The sequence below is a fragment of the Neoarius graeffei genome, chromosome 16, assembly GCF_027579695.1.
Source record: "Neoarius graeffei isolate fNeoGra1 chromosome 16, fNeoGra1.pri, whole genome shotgun sequence".
Lineage (NCBI taxonomy): Eukaryota > Metazoa > Chordata > Actinopteri > Siluriformes > Ariidae > Neoarius > Neoarius graeffei.
Window position 1 is genome coordinate 41,464,228 of NC_083584.1, and position 19,905 is coordinate 41,484,132.

Consider the following 19,905-nt stretch of genomic DNA (forward strand, 5'->3'; position numbering starts at 1 on the left):
GCCTGCATCTCTGATGGTATGGGGTTGCATTAGTGCGTGTGGCATGGGCAGCTTACACATCTGGAAAGACACCATCAATGCTGAAAGGTATATCCAGGTTCTAGAGCAACATATGCTCCCATCCAGACGACGTCTCTTCCAGGGAAGACCTTGCATTTTCCAACATGACAATGCCAAACCACATACTGCATCAATTACAGCATCATGGCTGCGTAGAAGAAGGGTCCGGGAACTGAACTAGCCAGCCTGCAGTCCAGATCTTTCACCCATAGAAAACATTTGGCGCATCATAAAACGGAAGATACGACAAAAAAGACCTAAGACAGTTGAGCAACTAGAATCCTACATTAGACAAGAATGGGTTAACATTCCTATCCCTAAACTTGAGCAACTTGTCTCCTCAGTCCCCAGACGTTTACAGACTGTTGTAAAGAGAAAAGGGGATGTCTCACAGTGGTAAACATGGCCTTGTCCCAACTTTTTTGAGATGTGTTGTCATGAAATTTAAAATCACCTAATTTTTCTCTTTAAATGATACATTTTCTCAGTTTAAACATTTGATATGTCATCTATGTTCTATTCTGAATAAAATATGGAATTTTGAAACTTCCACATCATTGCATTCCGTTTTTATTTACAATTTGTACTTTGTCCCAACTTTTTTGGAATCGGGGTTGTATTTTACCCTTTACAGGTATCCCAGGTGAATATTTATGATAAAATGTATCAATTTTGAAAAGATAATTGAACAACGTTATATAAAGCATCTTTGTAAAGTTGCAGTAATCATTTATTGTACACCATTTGACATGAATTCTTCATGTAAAAATGTGAAGATTGGTTTTCACACAGGTATTACTCACCTTTCAGACACTACCTGTGAGTTGGTGAATGTTGAAACATAACAGTGATTTTTGTATTCGGTGTCATGCCCTCTTTTCAAAAATGTATGATAAGTCATGATTGTTTCAACATAATGAAGGAGAAAACTGATATGAACAAAACCTTGTCTTTAGACTTTTTTTCTTGTAAATATGTTCTAAGGGTGAACAGTATATACATATACAAGGGTGGCTGTAGCAACTGCTTTAAGGGGTAAAGAGTTAATCTTAATCTAGTCCATTTAATAAAGTGCCAAAATTTTAACTTTATAATATGCAGTTGCCTTACTTTTCTTTTCAGTGTATCTTAGTTATACATATATTACGGTAATTGCATCAGAAACATTCTAAATTATTACAGTTATAGTAATACAGCAACTCATTTTAAGGTGGCAGTTCTTCGGTTCAGATCCCTTTGTGATCAACAGGAGGTCATGATGATCGATTCTCTTCATTGGATTGCATAAGATGGAGCAAACCACTAGTCATATTTTCATGCACATTTTTGTTACAACACCACTTGAGCACAGATAATTAAGGAATCCCCGTAGATTTTCAATCGATCACATACCTCAGTAATCTAGAACAAAACAGTTTAACTTGCATGTTGAACTTTAAGGTGAAATTTCAAATGTGTATACATTAATACTATTTAGGTCAGAAATCATTGAAACACTGGTAAAACCTAAACTATAATCATGTATCTAAAACCTCTCAGAGACCCTGAAAATGCACCTGAGAGCATCTATTTAAAAAAAAAATTTTTCCAGGGGGGCATGCCTCCACACCCCCTTAAGCCTTGGTCACAACCGGCTGTACGTGCTCCTACGGCCAGTCTATGTGCAAAAAACGCAAGAAACGCATGGAGGATGTGTGTGTGACGTGCTGATTTTCGAGCCGTAGACCGGCTGCAGAGGTTCTTTGTCATGTCAAACTCTACGGGCGCTTACGTTTTTTTTTTCAGGTTGCAAGACAAACTTGCGGCCAACGTGCGTCTTTCTCCACGAACAAAAAAAAAAAAAAAAAAAAAGTAGCGATTTGGGAAACGCTAAAAATCGCACAGCCAAAAAAAAAAATCGTACATCCGGTTGTGACCTAGGCTTTAGTTTCACTACGTGCCATTGGCGCTCAATTGTCTGTGTATCATCATGCCAGAATTTAGGGCTTTAATTTTTTTTCTGGGGAAAACACTGCATTCAGTGTAAAACCCAAGAGGAGTTTCTTCAATACTCAAACCAGCCCATCTGGCACCAACAACCATTCCACAATCAGTCAAAGATCATACTTTCTTCATTCTGATGTTTGATGTGAACATTAACCGAAGCTCTTGACCTGAATCAGCATGATCTTATGTACTGTACTACTGCCGCATGATTGGCTGATTAGATAACTGCAGGTGTACAGATGTTCCTAAAGTGGACAGTGAGCATACGCTTATTTTATCATCAATTAACAGTTTTTTTGCCGAAGGCACAGTGAATCATTTAACAACCACCACCACCGAGGTGAAGTCGAGGTTATTATTCACCAATATTAACTGAGCCTGAGGCAGCTAACTGTATTCGTATAAACACACAGGTGGTGATGTAATTTTTTTTTTTTAAATCATAGTAAAAAATTTCAAATCTTCAAAAGCGGCATGCAAACGTATCGAGCTCAGACTTGTCGGTTATCTACAGCGAGTCACATAATACTTTGTATTGAAGAGGGGAAATAAATAAATAAATAAATAAATAAATAAAAATCGATAAAACAAATCACAACTCCACCTTACCTTTGAATAGTTTTAGACCAAACCTCGTAGCATCTTTCGTGCTTCTAGGAACAGCATTTTCTTTCATCATTCCTAATTCTTCCTCACTTACGGTGACGAAGCAATTGGCTGCCATTTTGCTGAGTCACCCGAGGTGATTATAGACCTTGTGCACCTACGTCATAGGTCAAGTTTGTTTATCCGCCATATTGGGTATCAAGCCGCAGCTCACTTCACACGTGGAAATTTTTGGAGAGTAATTAACATTTTCAGTCAGAATGGCTTGTTGTGTGGCAGTAGGGTGCTCGAACAGAAAAAGCACAAAGAGTTTATCGTTTTACCGGTTCCCCGCTGATCAAGAGCAGAGGAAGAAGTGGATTGCTGCCGTTAAACGTGTTGACTGGGAACCAAGCGAACACTTGCTTTATATTTCATGATCCAATTACATGAAATATAATTACTCAATTTGATTTAAATAGTTGAAAATGAATATTAGAAACACTAAAGCTGTGCCATACTCAAAAGGAAATAGCTTACAAGTTTCAACAGCAAAAAGTGTTGCTGCTACGTGTGAGCAGACTTCTCCCAGACCTGCCATACATGTGCAGTGACCGCTCACAATAACACCATCCTGCTCGCATATGATTCACACATCGAGTGGTTTGTTGCTGAGCCGTTGAGAGTGTAACACCTTTATGATTATAAACATGGAGATTAGACTGGGACACGAGTATATAATACTGAATGTCATTAATTTATTTATATTACTATTACAGTATTCCTAGACCCTGGTACTATTTGTATTACTATAAGTTCTTATTTTTGTTCAAACAGCAGGGTTTTTCTAGAAAAATTTAGTATGAGGGCGCTCACCATGGCGAGGGAGCGAAGCGACCGGGAGGGACGGTGCCGGTTGTCCGTCCCCCCCGCGAAGCCTTTGAAAAATTGAGGCTACAATGGGACATTCTGAGGCTATCTGAGAGGGAAATTGTAACAAATTGTTTGTCAACATTGAAAAAGAAAGAAGTAATCTTCTTTTGCCCCGGACAGTCTTTGGCTTTCTTCCGTTTCGTGCCGCGGGATGACATCTTTAAATGCCCAAGTGTCAACAAAAACAACTCGCGAACTACTTCTGTCAAAAGCTCCTGCGCTGGTGGGTGAAAGGTCATTCAGTCTTGAGAAATCTCGCTCTACAAGTCAGCTGGCCTTGTATGTAACCCATGTCAAATCTCGCGAGAGCAGCCGCGACAAGTAAACAACTAAACAACATGGTGCCTCAGTCTGGAAAACGCCAATTCGGATTGTTTTTGCACCGTCTGGCGGTGTATCTACTATGACTGGAATGTTTTTGGAGTAATTATCACGTATTTGATGATCAGACACATTGTCACGTGGTGTTGCTGGGATGTTTTCACGGAGAAAAGATCGCTTTGAGAAAGACTGCATGTTGTGCAGTAGCATATAAGTGCATGGCCCAAGTGTGACTTGGGGTTCAATCGGCATTTCGGTAAGAGGGTGCAGCACCCCTGTTCCCCGGTTTAGACGAAAGCCTGAAACAGGATTATGTTTCGTTTCAAGATCGATAATAGCGATATGCAAATAAGATCTATTCTGAAAAGTCAATGTATGGTACGCACCTGTGAAGAAATAACAAAACGCTTTTCACGCATATGAACTAGCATGTTCCATACCCATCCTGAGGAGAAATATCTGTAAGCTTCTAGTGACTTGTAGGCTTTTAGTGACTGACCACTGTAACCCCCTGGCGTGTTGATTAGATAGATAGTAATATACATCGGGGTAACTTGCGTCTGGCAGCTCATTACTTGAACAATCAAGCGCAGATTTGGTTTCACTCTTACTAATCATATATGGGTCGACCCCCAAGACAGCAATCTTATCTCTATAGCGATTTTTTTGCTGTGACATCCAGGGATTCAGCATAAGTCGAGAGGCAGACTTGAGAAGACGACATTGCGACAGCGGGTATCACTTACAAACTTGCGAAAGCGTGATCCCCAATATGGCGGTGTAAACAGATAATCAAGTGACCATGACGCCACATGCACAACGTCTATAGAGAAACAGTCTGAATCTTTCGATCGATCAGTGCGATTTCCTATAATCGCCTGCACATTTATACTAATAACCTCAATTCAACTATAGTTTACATCAAAGAGCTTATGAACCATCATAAAGAAGGCGTCATAGTTTTCCTTGACTTTAAGAAGGCTTGTGATTCCATCAGGCGTGAGACAGTGTTCTCCATTCTACAAGCATATGGCATCCCTCTTACCATGGTCGATGCAATCAGGGCGATGCATGTTGAAAATTCTGCAGTGGTCATAACTCCAGACGGTTTAACTGAAGAGTTTTCCATCAACTCAAGCCCCCTTCAAGGGGACCCTTTAGCTCCCCCGCTCTTCATCATTGTCCTAGACTATGCACTGCGTCTAACAATCCGCTTGGACGACGGCGTCGCACTCAAACGCCGAAGAAGCTCTCGCCATCCTGCTGTCCACCTAGCTGACCTCGACTTCACCAACGATACTGCTCTGTTAGAGGACTCTGAGCTCTTGTGAAGATCTTCTACACCGAGTAGAATTAGCTGCCCAATCAGTTGGCCTCCAGCTAAATGCAACCAAAACTAAATGGACGCATTTTAATCCTTCATCAGATCAATCTCTCCACACATTGGATAGCTCCGAAATCGAGAAGGTAGAAGACTTCCAATATCTTGGCAGTTGGACAAACACTGCACATGACAACACCAGAAAGGCCAAAAGCTTGGGGTGCCCTTAATTCTTTAACCAAGGTTTGAGCTTCCCCTCTCTCTAGAGAAACAAAAACCAGGGTCTTTAAGTCCTCAGTCGAATCTATCCTTCTCTATGGATCGGAGTCATGGTCTCTTACGAAAGCACAAGAGAAGTCTCTGGATGGCACCTACACGTATGCTTCGCCAAGTTTTTGACATCAGTTGAAAAGAACATTGGACAAACGATCGGTTGTATGGCTCCTTACCGCGCCTATCATTAATTGCCAAGCGCCGTCTGGCATTGTGTGGCCACGTACTCTGCCACGATCAACCCGCAGCTCAGGTCCTCCTATGGGAACCTGAAGCGAGGTGTAAAGTTGGCCGGCCTCGTACAACCCTAAAGACAGTCCTCGAACGTGACACTGGTCTACCATCAGATCTGCTTGGGATGGCCATGCTCGACCGGCAGGCGTGGCATGGAATATCGCTTCAAGTCACTGGCTTGCCGGATGACTAATCTATCTAATTACAGTTTGTTTTGAAGTGACAAATGTGACAGGGGAGCAGGGGAGAGAAGAAGAAAAAAAAAAAAAAAACACCCAAGATGCATCAAGGTGTATTTCGCCTATTTGTAGAGCCTACAATATGATTTGATTTTTGCAACACATCAGTTTCATTAATTGTAAAAAATGCTTGGTGTAGGCTAATTTATTTCCATTAGGACAACCAGAACAAGTTATGTATTTGAAGACAAATGTGTTATGAACTACATGCTTGCCTAATGGAAATCATAATGCTTTTTTTTTTTTTTAAGAAAATGATCCATGTTGCTTGAGGAAGGAAATGCATGCCATTAACAGCATTTTTTTTTTTTTTTAAAGTGAAAGCATTTTATAACAATATAAAAACATAGTAAAAGCACCACCACTTCGGTTTATTCTGTCTGTAGCAGACAATCATACCCGAAGCGAGCAACAGGACCAGAATACGGCAGGAGCCAACAAAAAGTCGCAGCAGCAGGACTGCAACGTTCAGCAAAACTATTTTACAAGTCTTTCTTCGGAGCAGTGTTAATATTGTCTTGTATTAGCAAGTATTTTTACAAGCCTATTATAAAATCGATAACCACCAAGTCAATCCTCACACAATATTCTCTAAGGGCAACTTATGAGGGTTTGTGCTTCAGTCCAAAATCCTTGAAGGTACTATTGAGGGTCATTCAAGAAATTATAGTCTACTTGGTAATTACACCGTTTCTACCGACGACAAATATTTGGTTTGGGTGGTATGTTCTTACCCGATATTGAAGGTTGCGGGCTGTGAGAAGTTGAAGCCTCCTCCATGTGCTGCGGGCTGAGCAGACATGGCCGGCGCTGCTGCAGGACTGGCTGCAGCTCCAGATCCTGCTCCAAAGGTAAATACACTGTTGTTGTTGTTGCTACCACCAGTTGCCCCAAAAGCAGTGGCTCCTCCAAACTGGAAGCCTCCTGGGAACACAGCCAAGATGATTAAACTGATGACAAGGAATATCAATTTAGTCCATCGCCTAGCTTGTGGGATTTATTGATGGATGGATGGATGGATGGATAGATCAAGAGAGATCTGTGCAGTTTCTCACCTTGGCCAGAAGGGGTAGATGACGACCCAAAAGCAGGTGTTGCACTGGGCTGCTGGCCAAACACAGATGAAGCACTAGGCTTCGCTCCAAAGGCAGGAGCTGCTGATGCTGTGGCTGTGAAAGAGGATGCAGCTGACCCAAAAGATGGAACAGCGGACTGGGAGGAGCCGAACGCCGGTGAGCCAAAGCCAGAGGCGGACGTGGTGGCGGCAAACGTAAATGGAGCTGCTGAGGGTGCGGGTGCGGGGGCAGGGGCTGGGGGGGTGGGGTTTGTTACATGGTTACTAGCATGGAATATCAGCAAAAGGAAACGCACTTACAAAGAGGAGAATATAGGTCAAAATAAAGAAACCATAAAAGCATCTGAAACAAACTAACCTGTAGATGCTGGTGTAGGCGCTGCGCTGCCGAAAGAGAAGGGCGATGCATTTGAATTGTTCACAGAGCCAAAGACAAACGGCGCTGCTGGATTAGGAGCGGCAGAGGGTTCTGTTGAGGCTGGCTGGGTTTCTTGCTGCTTTCCAAACATGAAGGTCTTGGAAGGTGCATCTGAAGAGGCGCTCTGGCCAAAAACAAAGGTGCTGGCTGGAGCAGGGGTGGGAGCCAGGCTTGAACTGCTGGGAGTCCCAAAGAGGTTGGGTGCAAGACTGGAGGAGGCAGGGGTGGTGGATGAACTGCCCACAAAGGGAAACGGAGCCTTTGGTGCTGAATTGTCTGAGTCAATAGGGAGAGAATGTGTTACACTTGTGATTTATATTCACAGACAACTAAGCAGCTGACACTTAGGCAAGCTTTCACTCACCTGTTGCATTGTGTCCAAAACCGAATGCTGGCTTTGGGGCTTCTGTGGGCTCCGCAGGTTTTCCAAATGCAAATGTAGGTTTGGGGGGTTCCTTTGGAGGGTCTGGCTTGCTGAAACTGAAGCCCACAGAGGGTGCGGGTTTGTCAGCCTCCTTGGCTGCACTGAACATAAATCCAGCTGAGGGTGTTGAGGTATCCTTTTTCTCCTCTGGTTTACCAAACATGAAAGTAGGGGTTGAAGCCTTTTCAGAGGGATCCCCAGAAAACAACTCGACTGTGATTTGCTCAGGATGGTCTTCCTTCTCAGCTTTGGCTTGAGCTGCTGACAAACTGAACGATGGACTGGACCCTGTTTTTTCCTCAGGTTTTGAGAGCCCAAACGCAAATCCCCCGGATGCACTTGTCGTAGCAGTGTTTACGGAGCCGGAGCCGAAATTGATTGCACTGCTTCCTCCGAATTTAAAACCAGCACCAGAATTTTGAGATTCACTCTTTTTCTCTTCACTTGTTGATTCAGAAGTACAGGCTGTTCCAAATTTAAAGCCGTCTGAGGAACCGCCAAATTTGAATGCCTCAGTTGAACTCGGGCCTGCTGAGGTGTGTTCTGAGGAGGCTCCTCCAAATTTGAACGCCCCTGAAGAACTATCCGACAACGAGCCTCCGAATTTGAAGCCTGCAGAAGGTGCAGTGGGGTCTGAAGAAGGATTACCAAATTTAAAGGACACTGTGGAGGTGGAGTCTGAAAAAGTGCCACCAAATTTCAGTTCACCAGAGGCTGAATTTGAAGAATTCGAAGCTCCAAATTTGAAAGCAGGTGAGCTTGAATTGGTGCTGCATGACTGAGTGCCAAAACCTGAAACACAATAAGTTGGGAAGAATATGTAAAACAGGCAATCTTGCCACATTAACTGCATCACAAAAAGGCTAAAATAGTAAAATATAAAACGGTATTCATTACAGCAAGATTTTTTTTTTGAAGGTCTTTTGATGGTTACTAGTTCTAGGTTTCTGAAGAGGATCTACTGGGAACATTTCATAGGTTCACCCAGAGGGACAAATCAAGGAATGCTCGAGGACACGACCTGAAATGTTTTTCTTTATAAAGAATAAAGATTTTGTGAAGCCTCACTGACAGAACGGTGACAGCATTTCTTTACATGATGAACTTTACACTCCCCGGGGGTGAAAACAAGTACCTTTGAATTCTAGTCTTTTTCCAGGCTTTCCAAAGTAGAGCCATATTTTACATGGGCAGTATTTTATAAGCTTTCAAATAAACATTGCATGCTAAACTTGCACATTATAATGATTTGACAATCTGTACACAACAGTAGACTGCCACGAAACCCAGTGACGTTTACTCTGGTTATATTGCATAACCAGACCTGCCAAACTTGACGCATTCTGTGTAACACTGCTGCAACTTTTTTTTTTTTTCAAGATTTTTTTTTGGGCTTTTTTCACCTTTATTGGATAGGACAGTGTAGAGACAGGAAATGAGCGGGAGAGAGAGATGGGGAGGGATCAGGAAATGACCTCGGGTCGGAATCGAACCTGGGTCCCTGGATTTATGGTATGGCGCCTTATCCACCTGAGCCACGAAGCCCCCCTGCTGCAACTTTTTAATACTCTCCAACACTAATTCACACTACCTGGAAGCCATGGGGGACATAATTAGCGGCTTGCAGTGTCTGTAGCAGAGCGCATTGAAGCAGAGCGCCTAATTTCTAGTGTGCATGCCCTGAGTAACTGGAAGCGCCATTCGTAAATAAAAACGTTTTTGGTTGGAACAGGTTGCAAGCATGAATTTCCGTTGATTTCTGGCATGAAACATGCTTTAAATCAAGTGAAAACTGATGACAACCTGCTACAGAACCGGGAGATATGCATGAAATGTGTCATATATGGGATTTTCAATTTTCAAGTGAGTAAACGATATCGTATCGTACCCCCGAAAATCGTGCATGATCGAGTGTCGCGAACTGTGAGCATAGCCCTACATCAAATGTTTAATAATTTCATCAATTCATCTGAAATAACATTTCAAGTACAAGGCTCGATATTTCAAAACATCTAGCAACTACTAATTTAAATGTTGAAACAACCATTTTTAATATTCTTTTGCTGCGATACCTTTTTTACAATATATACACCGTAATAGCTGTGTTGATTTGGTCGAACAACATGCTACGTGTGTGAAACATGATATCACACATGTAGAACACCGTGAAACAACGGGCTAGTCAGGACGACTAGTCAGGACCGCTCGTCGGTGAGCGGCGTATAAATTGAATGAGGTTTGTGGCGAAGACGAGATGAAAAGATTTGTCTCGTGCAGAGACTGTACCGCAGTAACCCGGTAATACGCCGAGAGTGAGACAGTGAGAGGGCCACCCCTATACCCCCCACCCCCCCTAAAATCTCAACGGATTTACACGATTTGGAAAAATGACTTTTTCAGAACCGAAAAAAACGGAGCTTCCGGCACATGCCGGAAAACTTGCACCCATGTAAATATGCTGTTTCCCCTCCTGTGCTGATGTATAAGGATCAACTGGATAACAAATATCACACACCGTGTCAAAAGTTTGGACACGCCTTCTAATTCAGTATTTTTTCTTTACTTTTTATGAATCAAAAAAGTTGCTTCATGACTTAAAAGTAATGATGGATGTCATTTCTCATGACTTAGTTGAGCGCTTCTTGAAATATGGATTACTACAGTTGTGGAATCGGGCTATTTACTGTATAGGGGTCGACCGATAATCGGCCTGGCTGATATTCTGCATTTTTAGGGTTATCGGTATCGGCCATAATTTCCACCGATATGCCGATAACATGCCTTTTTGCAGCCATTTCGTTCCTAACGCGACTGTCACTGCACGTCCTTTCCTGCACTCGCCTCTCTGAGTTCAAGAACACGGTCCCGCCCACCACAACATCTGATTTATTTGGCACAAGATATATAGCCAATCGACACGTGTAGCTAAACGCTGTGAACTGTTTCAAGGCGGCCGTATGGGCACTCGGGCAGAAGCAGATCCCACTTCAAGGTAAGGACACGCTGCTTTTGCCGCAATAAGTCACAAACACACAAGTTGCAAAAGCACAACATCATTATGTGTTTACATTCTTCATCTACTACTCGTTAAAATTGTCCATTTGCATCTGTGTAGCCAGGCAAACTTAGCTTACGGAAGGAAGCACTTGAATTAGCCTACAACCAACTAGTCTCGCTGAAACTACATGTAATGCTTCCTTCACTACAATATAATCCTCCTAAATTGGGAATATTAGGCTTGGGCATTAAAAGCATTAGAATGTAGATGGTTACTTGTTAAGCTGCTACGTAATAGGGAGTGATAGCCTACTTTATGTTTGATTTTACTTTTTAAAAAATGCTGCAGGCAGCTCCCTACACTTGATTTGTTATTTAAAAACTACTTGAAGTTGGTAAGTCTTACTTAGTTCTTAGTATAAAATAATCCAGAGTGTATTTTCATTTATTTTCCACTGAAAATGGTGAGCTGTAATATAGTAGGGAGTGATTTATTTTTTTATTGGTGAATATTTATTTTATTTCTCATTTTATTCTAACTAATGTTTGATTTTATTGTACAAATGCTGCTGGCATCTCCCTGCACAAAATTTCATGTTCAATTTTACAATTAAACATACATTTCATGGATATGAAGGTCCGTGTCAGTGTGTGCTATGTTTAATTTCATGTGAATTATAATGTTTACATTTATCGGTTATCGGCATCCCAATTCCATAATAATCGGTATCGGCCCTGAAAAAAAAAAAAAAAAAAAAACCACATCGGTCGATCCCTATTACTGTATATTATTTACTGTTTGAGCTCAAATGCATTAAGGCGGCAAGAAATTGCACTAATTAACTTTTGATGAGGCACCTGTTAATTGAAAAGCATTCCAGGTGACGACCTCATGAAGCTGGTTAAGATAATGCTAATAGTGTGCAAAGCGTCATCAAGGTAAACACTGGATACTTGGACGAATCTAAAATATGGAACACATTTTGTTTAACCCCCTTTTTTTTTTTTTAATTTACCGCATAATTCCAAATATTATATGGACATTAGTTGTTTTGCTGGGAAATACACCACTCGTATTTTTCATTCGCATTCCATCCGGGACATGGAGATCCAAAACCGTGACGTAAATCTCTAAGTCACTCGTGAGGCTATCTGATATATAATATTTAAAATTTAAAGCTACGGTAGGCAATTTTGGCTAAAATAGCAAGAGTAAAGCAGAATTTGAAAGTATCCCACCCCTTCCCTTCAGACCTCCCTCCAAAGCCATTGCTCTAAAACACACGAACGCGCACTGCCTGACTACAACCTGAGGACGAGTCCATGAGAGACAGCGTTGTTAGGGTGGGGGAGTGAGTGGAGCGATCCAACTACCTCATGCGTCTCATTCACAAGAAGACACCAAATGTTATTATAATACATGCAAACGAACACGACTGCTGTTTGTACTCGTTCAACACTTTTTGTTCCCCACATAATTCCATATAGTTTTGTTCTACAATGTAGAAAAGTCAAAATACAGACAAACCTATGAATGAGTAAGGGTGTACAAACTTTTGACTGGTACTGTATATGCATGCATAATTTTTTTTTCGCTACCTTTGGTTTCTATTTTAGCGCCTGGTTTGGCTGTTTGGCAGGCCACACACTGCTGGTCCTCGGCCTTGTTCTGAACCATGCAGACCTCACACTCCCAACTGCCCTCAGGTTTCTTGAACTTGTCTCCAAATCCCAATAGAGGTGCAGTACTTGCTGGTGTGGATGCAGGAGGTTGGGATGAAGGTGCTTGGGATGAAGATGCAGCCACTGCTCCTGTTCATTTCAACACAGAACAATTAGATAAAGTGGAACATCTCATGCTAGAACAGTCCTAGAGATAATCACCACATCTCCTTAAATATTGGCTTTTTTGCCGGCTCAGTGATCGATCATTATAAGAAATGAACAACTTGTTCTTCAGGGTACTGATATCATGGATGCAAACGGCACGCCTTTTGGCGGATGCCACCTTTTTCACGGCTGTCTGGGGGACTTGTGTGAATCGCGCAGATCCGATGAGGGTTGTTTTTTTTGGGGGGGGGGGGGGGGGCACGTTGGAGTATCTGATTATAATTTCATCAAAGTAAATTCTGTATTAAAATTACTAAATAAGCAAATGCCGTTACAGTCCATGAAACATAGGAAGTATGAGAAGAAAACAGTAAATCAGAAAGCTGCGCACGTAAAGCCAATTACGTAACTTACGTAGGACTGACGGAAATCCTCGCGCGTGCAGTGAAGTGCAGCCAGCAGCAGATAATGGCGCGCAGCCAATTGGCTTTACGTGCGCAGCTTTCTGATTTACTGTTTTCTTCTCATACTTATACTTCCTATGTTTCATGGACTGTAACGGCATTTGCTTATTTAGTAATTTTAATACAGAATTTACTTTGATGAAATTATAATCAGATACTCCAACGCCCCCCCCCAAAAAAAACACTCATCGGATCTACGCGATTCACACAAGTCCCCCAGACAGCCGTGAAAAAGGCGGCATCCGCCAAAAGGCGCGCCGTTTGCATCTATGGAATATAGTCTGGCTCAGATTTCCAAAAGCAATGCAAACATCCTTTTCTGGTGATATGCACAAGAGCATTGACAAACCTGGCTAAACAATTATAAAAGACGCGTACGACTCCTTCCCAAAAGCAAACGAAACTCTCTCGATGGTTTAGACAGTCGAAGGAACAACATCTTTCAAACATACCTGGTTTTGCAGCCTGACACGCTACACACTTAACATCCTGTGCTTTGTTCTGAGCCATGCATGTATTGCAATCCCATGCCCCTTCTGGCTTCTTAAACTTGTCAGCAAAAGTAGGCTGTCCAGATGTGGCAGCGGTGGCAGCGGTGGTGGTGGTGGTGGAGGAGGAGGAGGAGGAGGAGGAGGAGGAGGAATTGGCGGCTGGGGCAGACGAAGCAGGAGGGGTTGAGGAGATCTCAGAAACAGGAGGTCGCGTCAGGGCAGGTTTTACTCCAGTCCCTGGCTTGGCCGTGTCACACGCTACACATTTAACCACTTCAGGCTTGTTCTGCACCAGACAGGTGTCACATTCCCAGCTTCCAGCTGGAGGGGCAAAAGAACTAAGACTAGCAGCAGAGGCTTTGGCAGGTTTACTGTCCAATTTAGAAGAGGAGTCTGTGCTGGGCTGTGGGGCCTGGCAGGTCACACACTTTTTGTCAGAAGGTTTGTTTTGCAGCAAGCAGGTGGCACAGTTCCACGATCCTACTGCAGGTTTTAACTTCTCGCCAAACCCAGGGAGAGGAGTAAAGTGTGCGTGAACAGTTGTGCTGCGCGTCGGCTTCACGGGTTCGGTTTCAGAGTTGTTCTGGCCTGGAGAAGCAAATCCTGGGGAGAGAAGAAACAACTCGTATGTAACAGAACTGGCCGAAATGCAAATATATGGCAGAAAAGCTAAGTTTATGAGAATGAATAACATGCTGGTGATTTGTGGGTTAGTACTGGTGTTTTGTGCGAGTCTGACCCTATGTTCACACTAGCAAGTAATTTGCTCATTAGGCTTGTCATTTCTTGTGGACGTGTCACTCGTGGTGTGCATTATTTTCTTTGTCTCCCCAAAGCCAAGAACATACAAGCTTAAATCTCTACAACTGACACTACTTTTGTTTAATGCATTTATGTTTGACTTGCACATTGCTTTCCAGGCTTTGTAATAGTTTTGTTAGCAGATTAGCAAAGCAGGCTAGGCTAACCTACGATCATTTACACTTCCCAGAGGCAAAAGACAAACAAAACGAAAACATCACTCACTGCTGCTTTCTTCGAATGCCTTCAAAATGCCTGTATACATGTACTGACATGCTGTATATGACGCGATAAGATGAAACCACCAGGGTTCCCACTGCAAGCCAAAATGTCAAATTCCCTGACGAAACAACTGAATATCCATGACCTATAATGAACAGAAAAACAGGCTGCCTTTGTGCCGAGCAAACAAAAACCAGCCATAGTATTTTACACTCAATTCGAAAGCTTTATTTATGAGCTCAGACATTTTTTTTTGTACAAACCTTAAAGTGCTGATGACACGAACATGACTCTATGCAATTTCTTAAATAAACTATACAACATGGCAAACATGTTAGATTTCTGTTATAATTACGTGAAAAGAAGCTGTTGTTACGCGAATATCCAACTTTTAATTGCACAGCGCAAGAAAACTGGGTCCGTGGCTCGTGGCCATGTTGTGACGTCAGCGGGAGAACACGCTGCGGTTCACTGGCTGTTCTACTCTGGTTCTACTCAATGGAAATGGCGCATGAAAACGCCGGTGAACTCTCTAGTGCTAGCTCTTCCTCTTCTGGGAGTCGAGAATTGTGTTGATCTCTTCCGAATAGAATCTATGATAGTCTACCCTCTTTACCCTTTGCCTCTCGTTGCTAGGCGGCAGTTACATGAAAGCCGCAAGCTTTCACAAGCAAATACATGACTGATATCATGCCGACTTTATGATTACATTTATGATTATCATGTAGAATCTATAGCTCTACGTACCTTTATCTTATGTCGTTTCACAACACATGTTCTGACAGGAGGACTGTCTTTGGATCCAGCATAGCTACTAGTAGACCCCCTCCGGAATACTGGCAGTGTTGCCAGATTGGGAGGTTTCCCGCCCAGTTGGGCGGTTTCAAGGGCATTTTGGTGGGTTTTGAACATATTTTGGGCTGGAAAACTTCAGCAGTATCTGGCAACAGATACTGCTGACGTTTTCCAGCCCAAAATATGTTCAAAACCCACCAAAATGCACTTGAAACCGCCCAATCTGGCAACACTGTGTAGGCACTGCTGATGGTAGTAACACACGTTTGTGCTGAACTGAACACCCAAGAGATTCTTTTAAGCTGGGAAGGGTGTCAAAACAATCCAAATCGAAGTGTTCAGAGCACAGGACGGATGTTGGTGAGGGCTCCCACTTGTCATGAGTGCGCCTGACTTGCTTCACTCACTTCGCATGCAGCTCGGGATCTCTGGGAAACTTGAATAAACTACCCCATCCTTGTGGGTTTTGGAGCAAAAGCCGGCAACACAACGCAAAGGCATAATAACTAATATATATATATATATATATATATATATATATATATATATATATATATATATATTATAATAATGTATGATAATACTAACAATGATAAACTGAACACCTGTCGCATCAACAACAAACTGGTAAGTTAGGAGGAAGGTTCTTTCGCTGACATCATATAGCCCCTCCTCCTCTTTCGTCTCCTGGGTGCTGCAGCCCCGTCAAATTTGCCCAAATAGCCGCGTTTTTTATCATAACTTGTAAAATAGGCGCCTTCGTGAATTAATATATGGATCGGGAATTAATTTTTATGTTATAAAACATCGCCAAAGATGTCAAAAACGTGTCATCAGCACTTTAAGTTTTATTTCTTAAACGTAGTGATAAAGAAAAATACTGGATTGGAAAAAAAAAAATCCCATTTTGATAAACGGAAACTAAAATTTAAGCATGCTACAAAACAAAATTCCCCGATATGTCATGAACTGGTCCCAAAAAAGAGCAACAAATCCCTCGGACTTTCACTGAGAAATTCCATGATATTCCAGAAATTCTGTGGAACCTGTGGGAACCCTGAACCACAGTTGGCTGTAACTTTCTTTTGCGCATCAAACAAAACAGGGCGCAAGCAAGAAATACAGTTGAGTGGGTGGGTGGGTGGGTGGAATCATTTAGGTTTATTGCTTGACCATGCTGTACCTAAATTGCAAGTCACTCACTCGTGTAAACGTCGCACAAGGAGCAACTCTTGTAAATTCGTAGCACCAAAATGAACCGACAACACAATCAGCTTCTCCATAAAATTATACGAATCGAGATTGGCAAGACGCTTGAAATGTTTGTGTAATTTACTGGTCAGATTCAAAGGATCGGCAAGAGGTGGAGTAGTGTTGACATATACTCAAACCAAAATACAAACAGCTATTTAAAAAACTAATAAAGCTGTCTTACCAGGTCCTTTCAGGATGTCCAGAACACTACCCTGCTTCAAGGCCTTTGCCGGTTTGAAAGGCCCTTCAAACTCCTCACTACTTACGCTGGTTGTTTTTGCTGTGAAACACAATAACAGACACTCAGACATTGTTCATCACTGCCCTTAAAAACAAGAGAACTATTCAACAAGTCACTTACATGCAACTATTGCTGGAGCAAGTTTCCCATTCGACATGGAAGTTGCAGTTTTCATAGTAGGTGCGCTGAAGGTAAATCCCGACTGCAGAATAAGAGAACCAAAAGTGCGTTGGTTTGGGTGGTGTTTCCCCCCCCAGAACAAAAAAACAAAATAGAAAACTTACTGATGGAGAAAAAGACAGCGGACTGGCAGCTGTTGCCTTGACAATGGGCGAAGAGAAGGTATACGGGACAGAAACTGGTGTCGACACGGCGTTCATCTCCTGTATTAAACAAAAGCGTTGTTAGAACGAACAAACACACAATTCTGCCAATACTTTCTAATCCAAAACAGACTCGAGTCCATTCCATCAACAATTTTCAAAAAAAAAAAGGGGTGGGGGGCAGCACATTGTTCTCTCGGTTTGGTTTCAATACTGCTTGGCTTTCAGGGAACCGCATATTAAAAATTTAATACATGAAGTTACAAAGCAGCTGTGATTCTATGATAGTCAGTCCCACCTTGCTGACAGCTGCTTGCTCAGAGACCTGAGACACTGGCGTGGTGCTGGGGGTGAGTGCCGAGAAGAAAGTGAAGGTGGGTAGATTGCGTTTACTGATCGTAAAGATGAAAGTGGAGCCAAGAAAAAAAAACCCTGAACTTCTGAAAGTCAAACTAAGATACGGGGGGGACGTCCCCCGAAAATATCTTAACACGCAAAACCCTGCATTCTAGTGCATTTTAGTACTTATTTTCACTAAAACAAGTTATAACTTTTAAGCCTTTTTCTTTCATGTACATTAATGATTAACATGTCAAAAATATCAAATTTAATTCCCCGAGTTAGAGTAATTTTCAGGAGTGCGTTTAGAAAACGCGGTGATTTTCCTGCTACACAGTTCATTACTTTGAAAAAAAAAAAATAAAAATCAGACAGTTGAAGGTAAACTCAGCAAAATCCCAAAACAGCACTGTTAAAAAGTAAAGTTCTGTTAGAGTTTCTAAAGCTTTCAGGTTTCAATGTTGGGGATGTCGAGCTTCGTTTATCAATCTTTTAGTAGAGTTGTGCGTTTGCAGAACCTAAAGTGAACTAAACATTTCCGATTCATGCGAGTTGAAGCCAATTGTTTACATTCGTTCGTATTGTCTGTAAACTTAAACACACCAATGAATACCAAATTTCTATCATAAATCAGGGGCGTAGGGTGTGTGTGTGTGTGTGTGTGTCACACACACTGACTGGCAGCCTGAGTACATTATGTAACAAAAAATAATTACCATTGCTAGTTTTAGGTAGCTTAGAAACCAGCTCTTCCATTACTGCTGTTTCTTCCACGTTTTCTTGATGTTGTGTTCTAGAAGCGGCACTAAAACTTGGCTTCGAAACCACAAAATGCAACTTTGATGGGAAAAAATATATAATAAATTGCTTACCTCTCTTCACGCCGAAAGGAGGAGGAAAGTTTTGCTAGTTTTGACATGGTGAATTATTAACACGAGGAAATACTCGTAATTCGCAACTAAAAAGACTGCAGCTACACTGGCAGCTTGAACATGCTTTCTAGTGCGATTGTGTTGCGCTTGCGCAGAACGGTGTCAGTCCTGCGCACCTTAGCTCATGCACCTGAAGGCGCGCCTAACGAGCTCCGACACACGCGCCGTTTACAAAGAACACCTGTCTTTAAAATCAATGAACTATGTTTGGGCTATTTAAGGACCGCGCCCATGCAAGGACGATGCGAAGTATTACGCCGTGTCTAGGAATGCAAAAAATCCAAAAAATAAATCTCCATTCGGAAAACTGGAGATTTTCAAGAGTTTTGTCAAATATCTGGATTTCCGGGTATTTCGTCATTAGTGGAAAAAATCCGGAGGAATTTTCATGAAAATGTAAAAATCTGGAATTCCGGGAAAATCCGGAACACTTTCATGACTATGATCGGCAGAGAAACAGCAGGCAGATTCGGCACTTCAGCAATCTGGTCACAGAAAACCCTCACAGTTAAACACAGTTTCAGAACTAAAGCATTTCTTAAGCAGCACGTCAAACAGAGATGCTAACCTTATCTCCATCAGGGATTGGCGTGGTGCAAGTTGACGAGAAGAAAGTGAAGGTGGGTAGATTGCGTTTACTGATCGGCAGAGAAACAGCAGGCAGATTCGGCACTTCAGCAATCTGGTCACGGAAAGAAAAAAAAAGAAAAAAATAAAAATAAAAACTCACAGTTAAACACGGTTTCGGAACTAAAGCATTTCTTAAGCAGCACGTCAAACAAACAGAGATGCTAACCTCATCTTCAGGTCTTTTGGTGGAAGGTCGGACACTCCGCTCTCGCTTCATCTTGCCTCCAGCAGGGCCGGTGACACTGGCAGCAGGTGTGCTGGACAATGGGTACGAAGAACTGCTTGTGCTGAGGACATTCAAAGGCCCAATAAATAAATCCAAAAGGAGTGGGAAGAAAATAAAAATCCCAACATTAGGTTCAGGTTCCTTTATTTGTACCAGTAGACAAATTTGGTTTGCAGTTGAGAATAAAAAGGCATCCACTGAGTTTCAGACACCAAAAGATCAAATAGGATAAAACATGACAAAAGGGTAAAATCAACCAACGTGCTCCAGTGTGAATCAAGATATTAAACATGTAATAAATAAATTTTAAAAACCCCCAAACTTAAATAAATCTAAAAACTGAGCTTAAAAAAAAAAAAATCCTAAAAAGTGCATGCTCCAAAGTGATCTTGTGCAATTTTCTACAGCTTGTTGACCAGTGTGACAGCAGCCGGAACAAGGCTGTTTTCACAGTGTTTTACAACACTTTTCTCAACACGTACAGAACATCA

At 42.1% G+C, this 19,905-nt stretch overlaps 1 protein-coding gene across 2 annotated transcripts in view; it reads right to left on the reverse strand.

Moving 5' to 3' along the window:
- nup153 (nucleoporin 153) overlaps positions 1–19,905 on the reverse strand; it is a 78,838-nt gene that overhangs the window by 4,121 nt on the left and 54,812 nt on the right. For both annotated transcript variants that reach the window (XM_060942967.1, XM_060942966.1), the window contains exons 11-21: positions 19,355–19,475; positions 19,127–19,240; positions 17,249–17,347; positions 17,085–17,166; positions 16,905–17,003; positions 13,613–14,254; positions 12,466–12,678; positions 7,810–8,661; positions 7,386–7,721; positions 7,008–7,262; positions 6,687–6,876 (exon numbers count right to left, since the gene is read on the reverse strand). In XM_060942967.1, the coding sequence (XP_060798950.1) occupies positions 6,687–6,876; positions 7,008–7,262; positions 7,386–7,721; positions 7,810–8,661; positions 12,466–12,678; positions 13,613–14,254; positions 16,905–17,003; positions 17,085–17,166; positions 17,249–17,347; positions 19,127–19,240; positions 19,355–19,475 (3,003 nt within the window). The remainder of the gene's footprint in view (positions 1–6,686; positions 6,877–7,007; positions 7,263–7,385; positions 7,722–7,809; positions 8,662–12,465; positions 12,679–13,612; positions 14,255–16,904; positions 17,004–17,084; positions 17,167–17,248; positions 17,348–19,126; positions 19,241–19,354; positions 19,476–19,905) is intronic.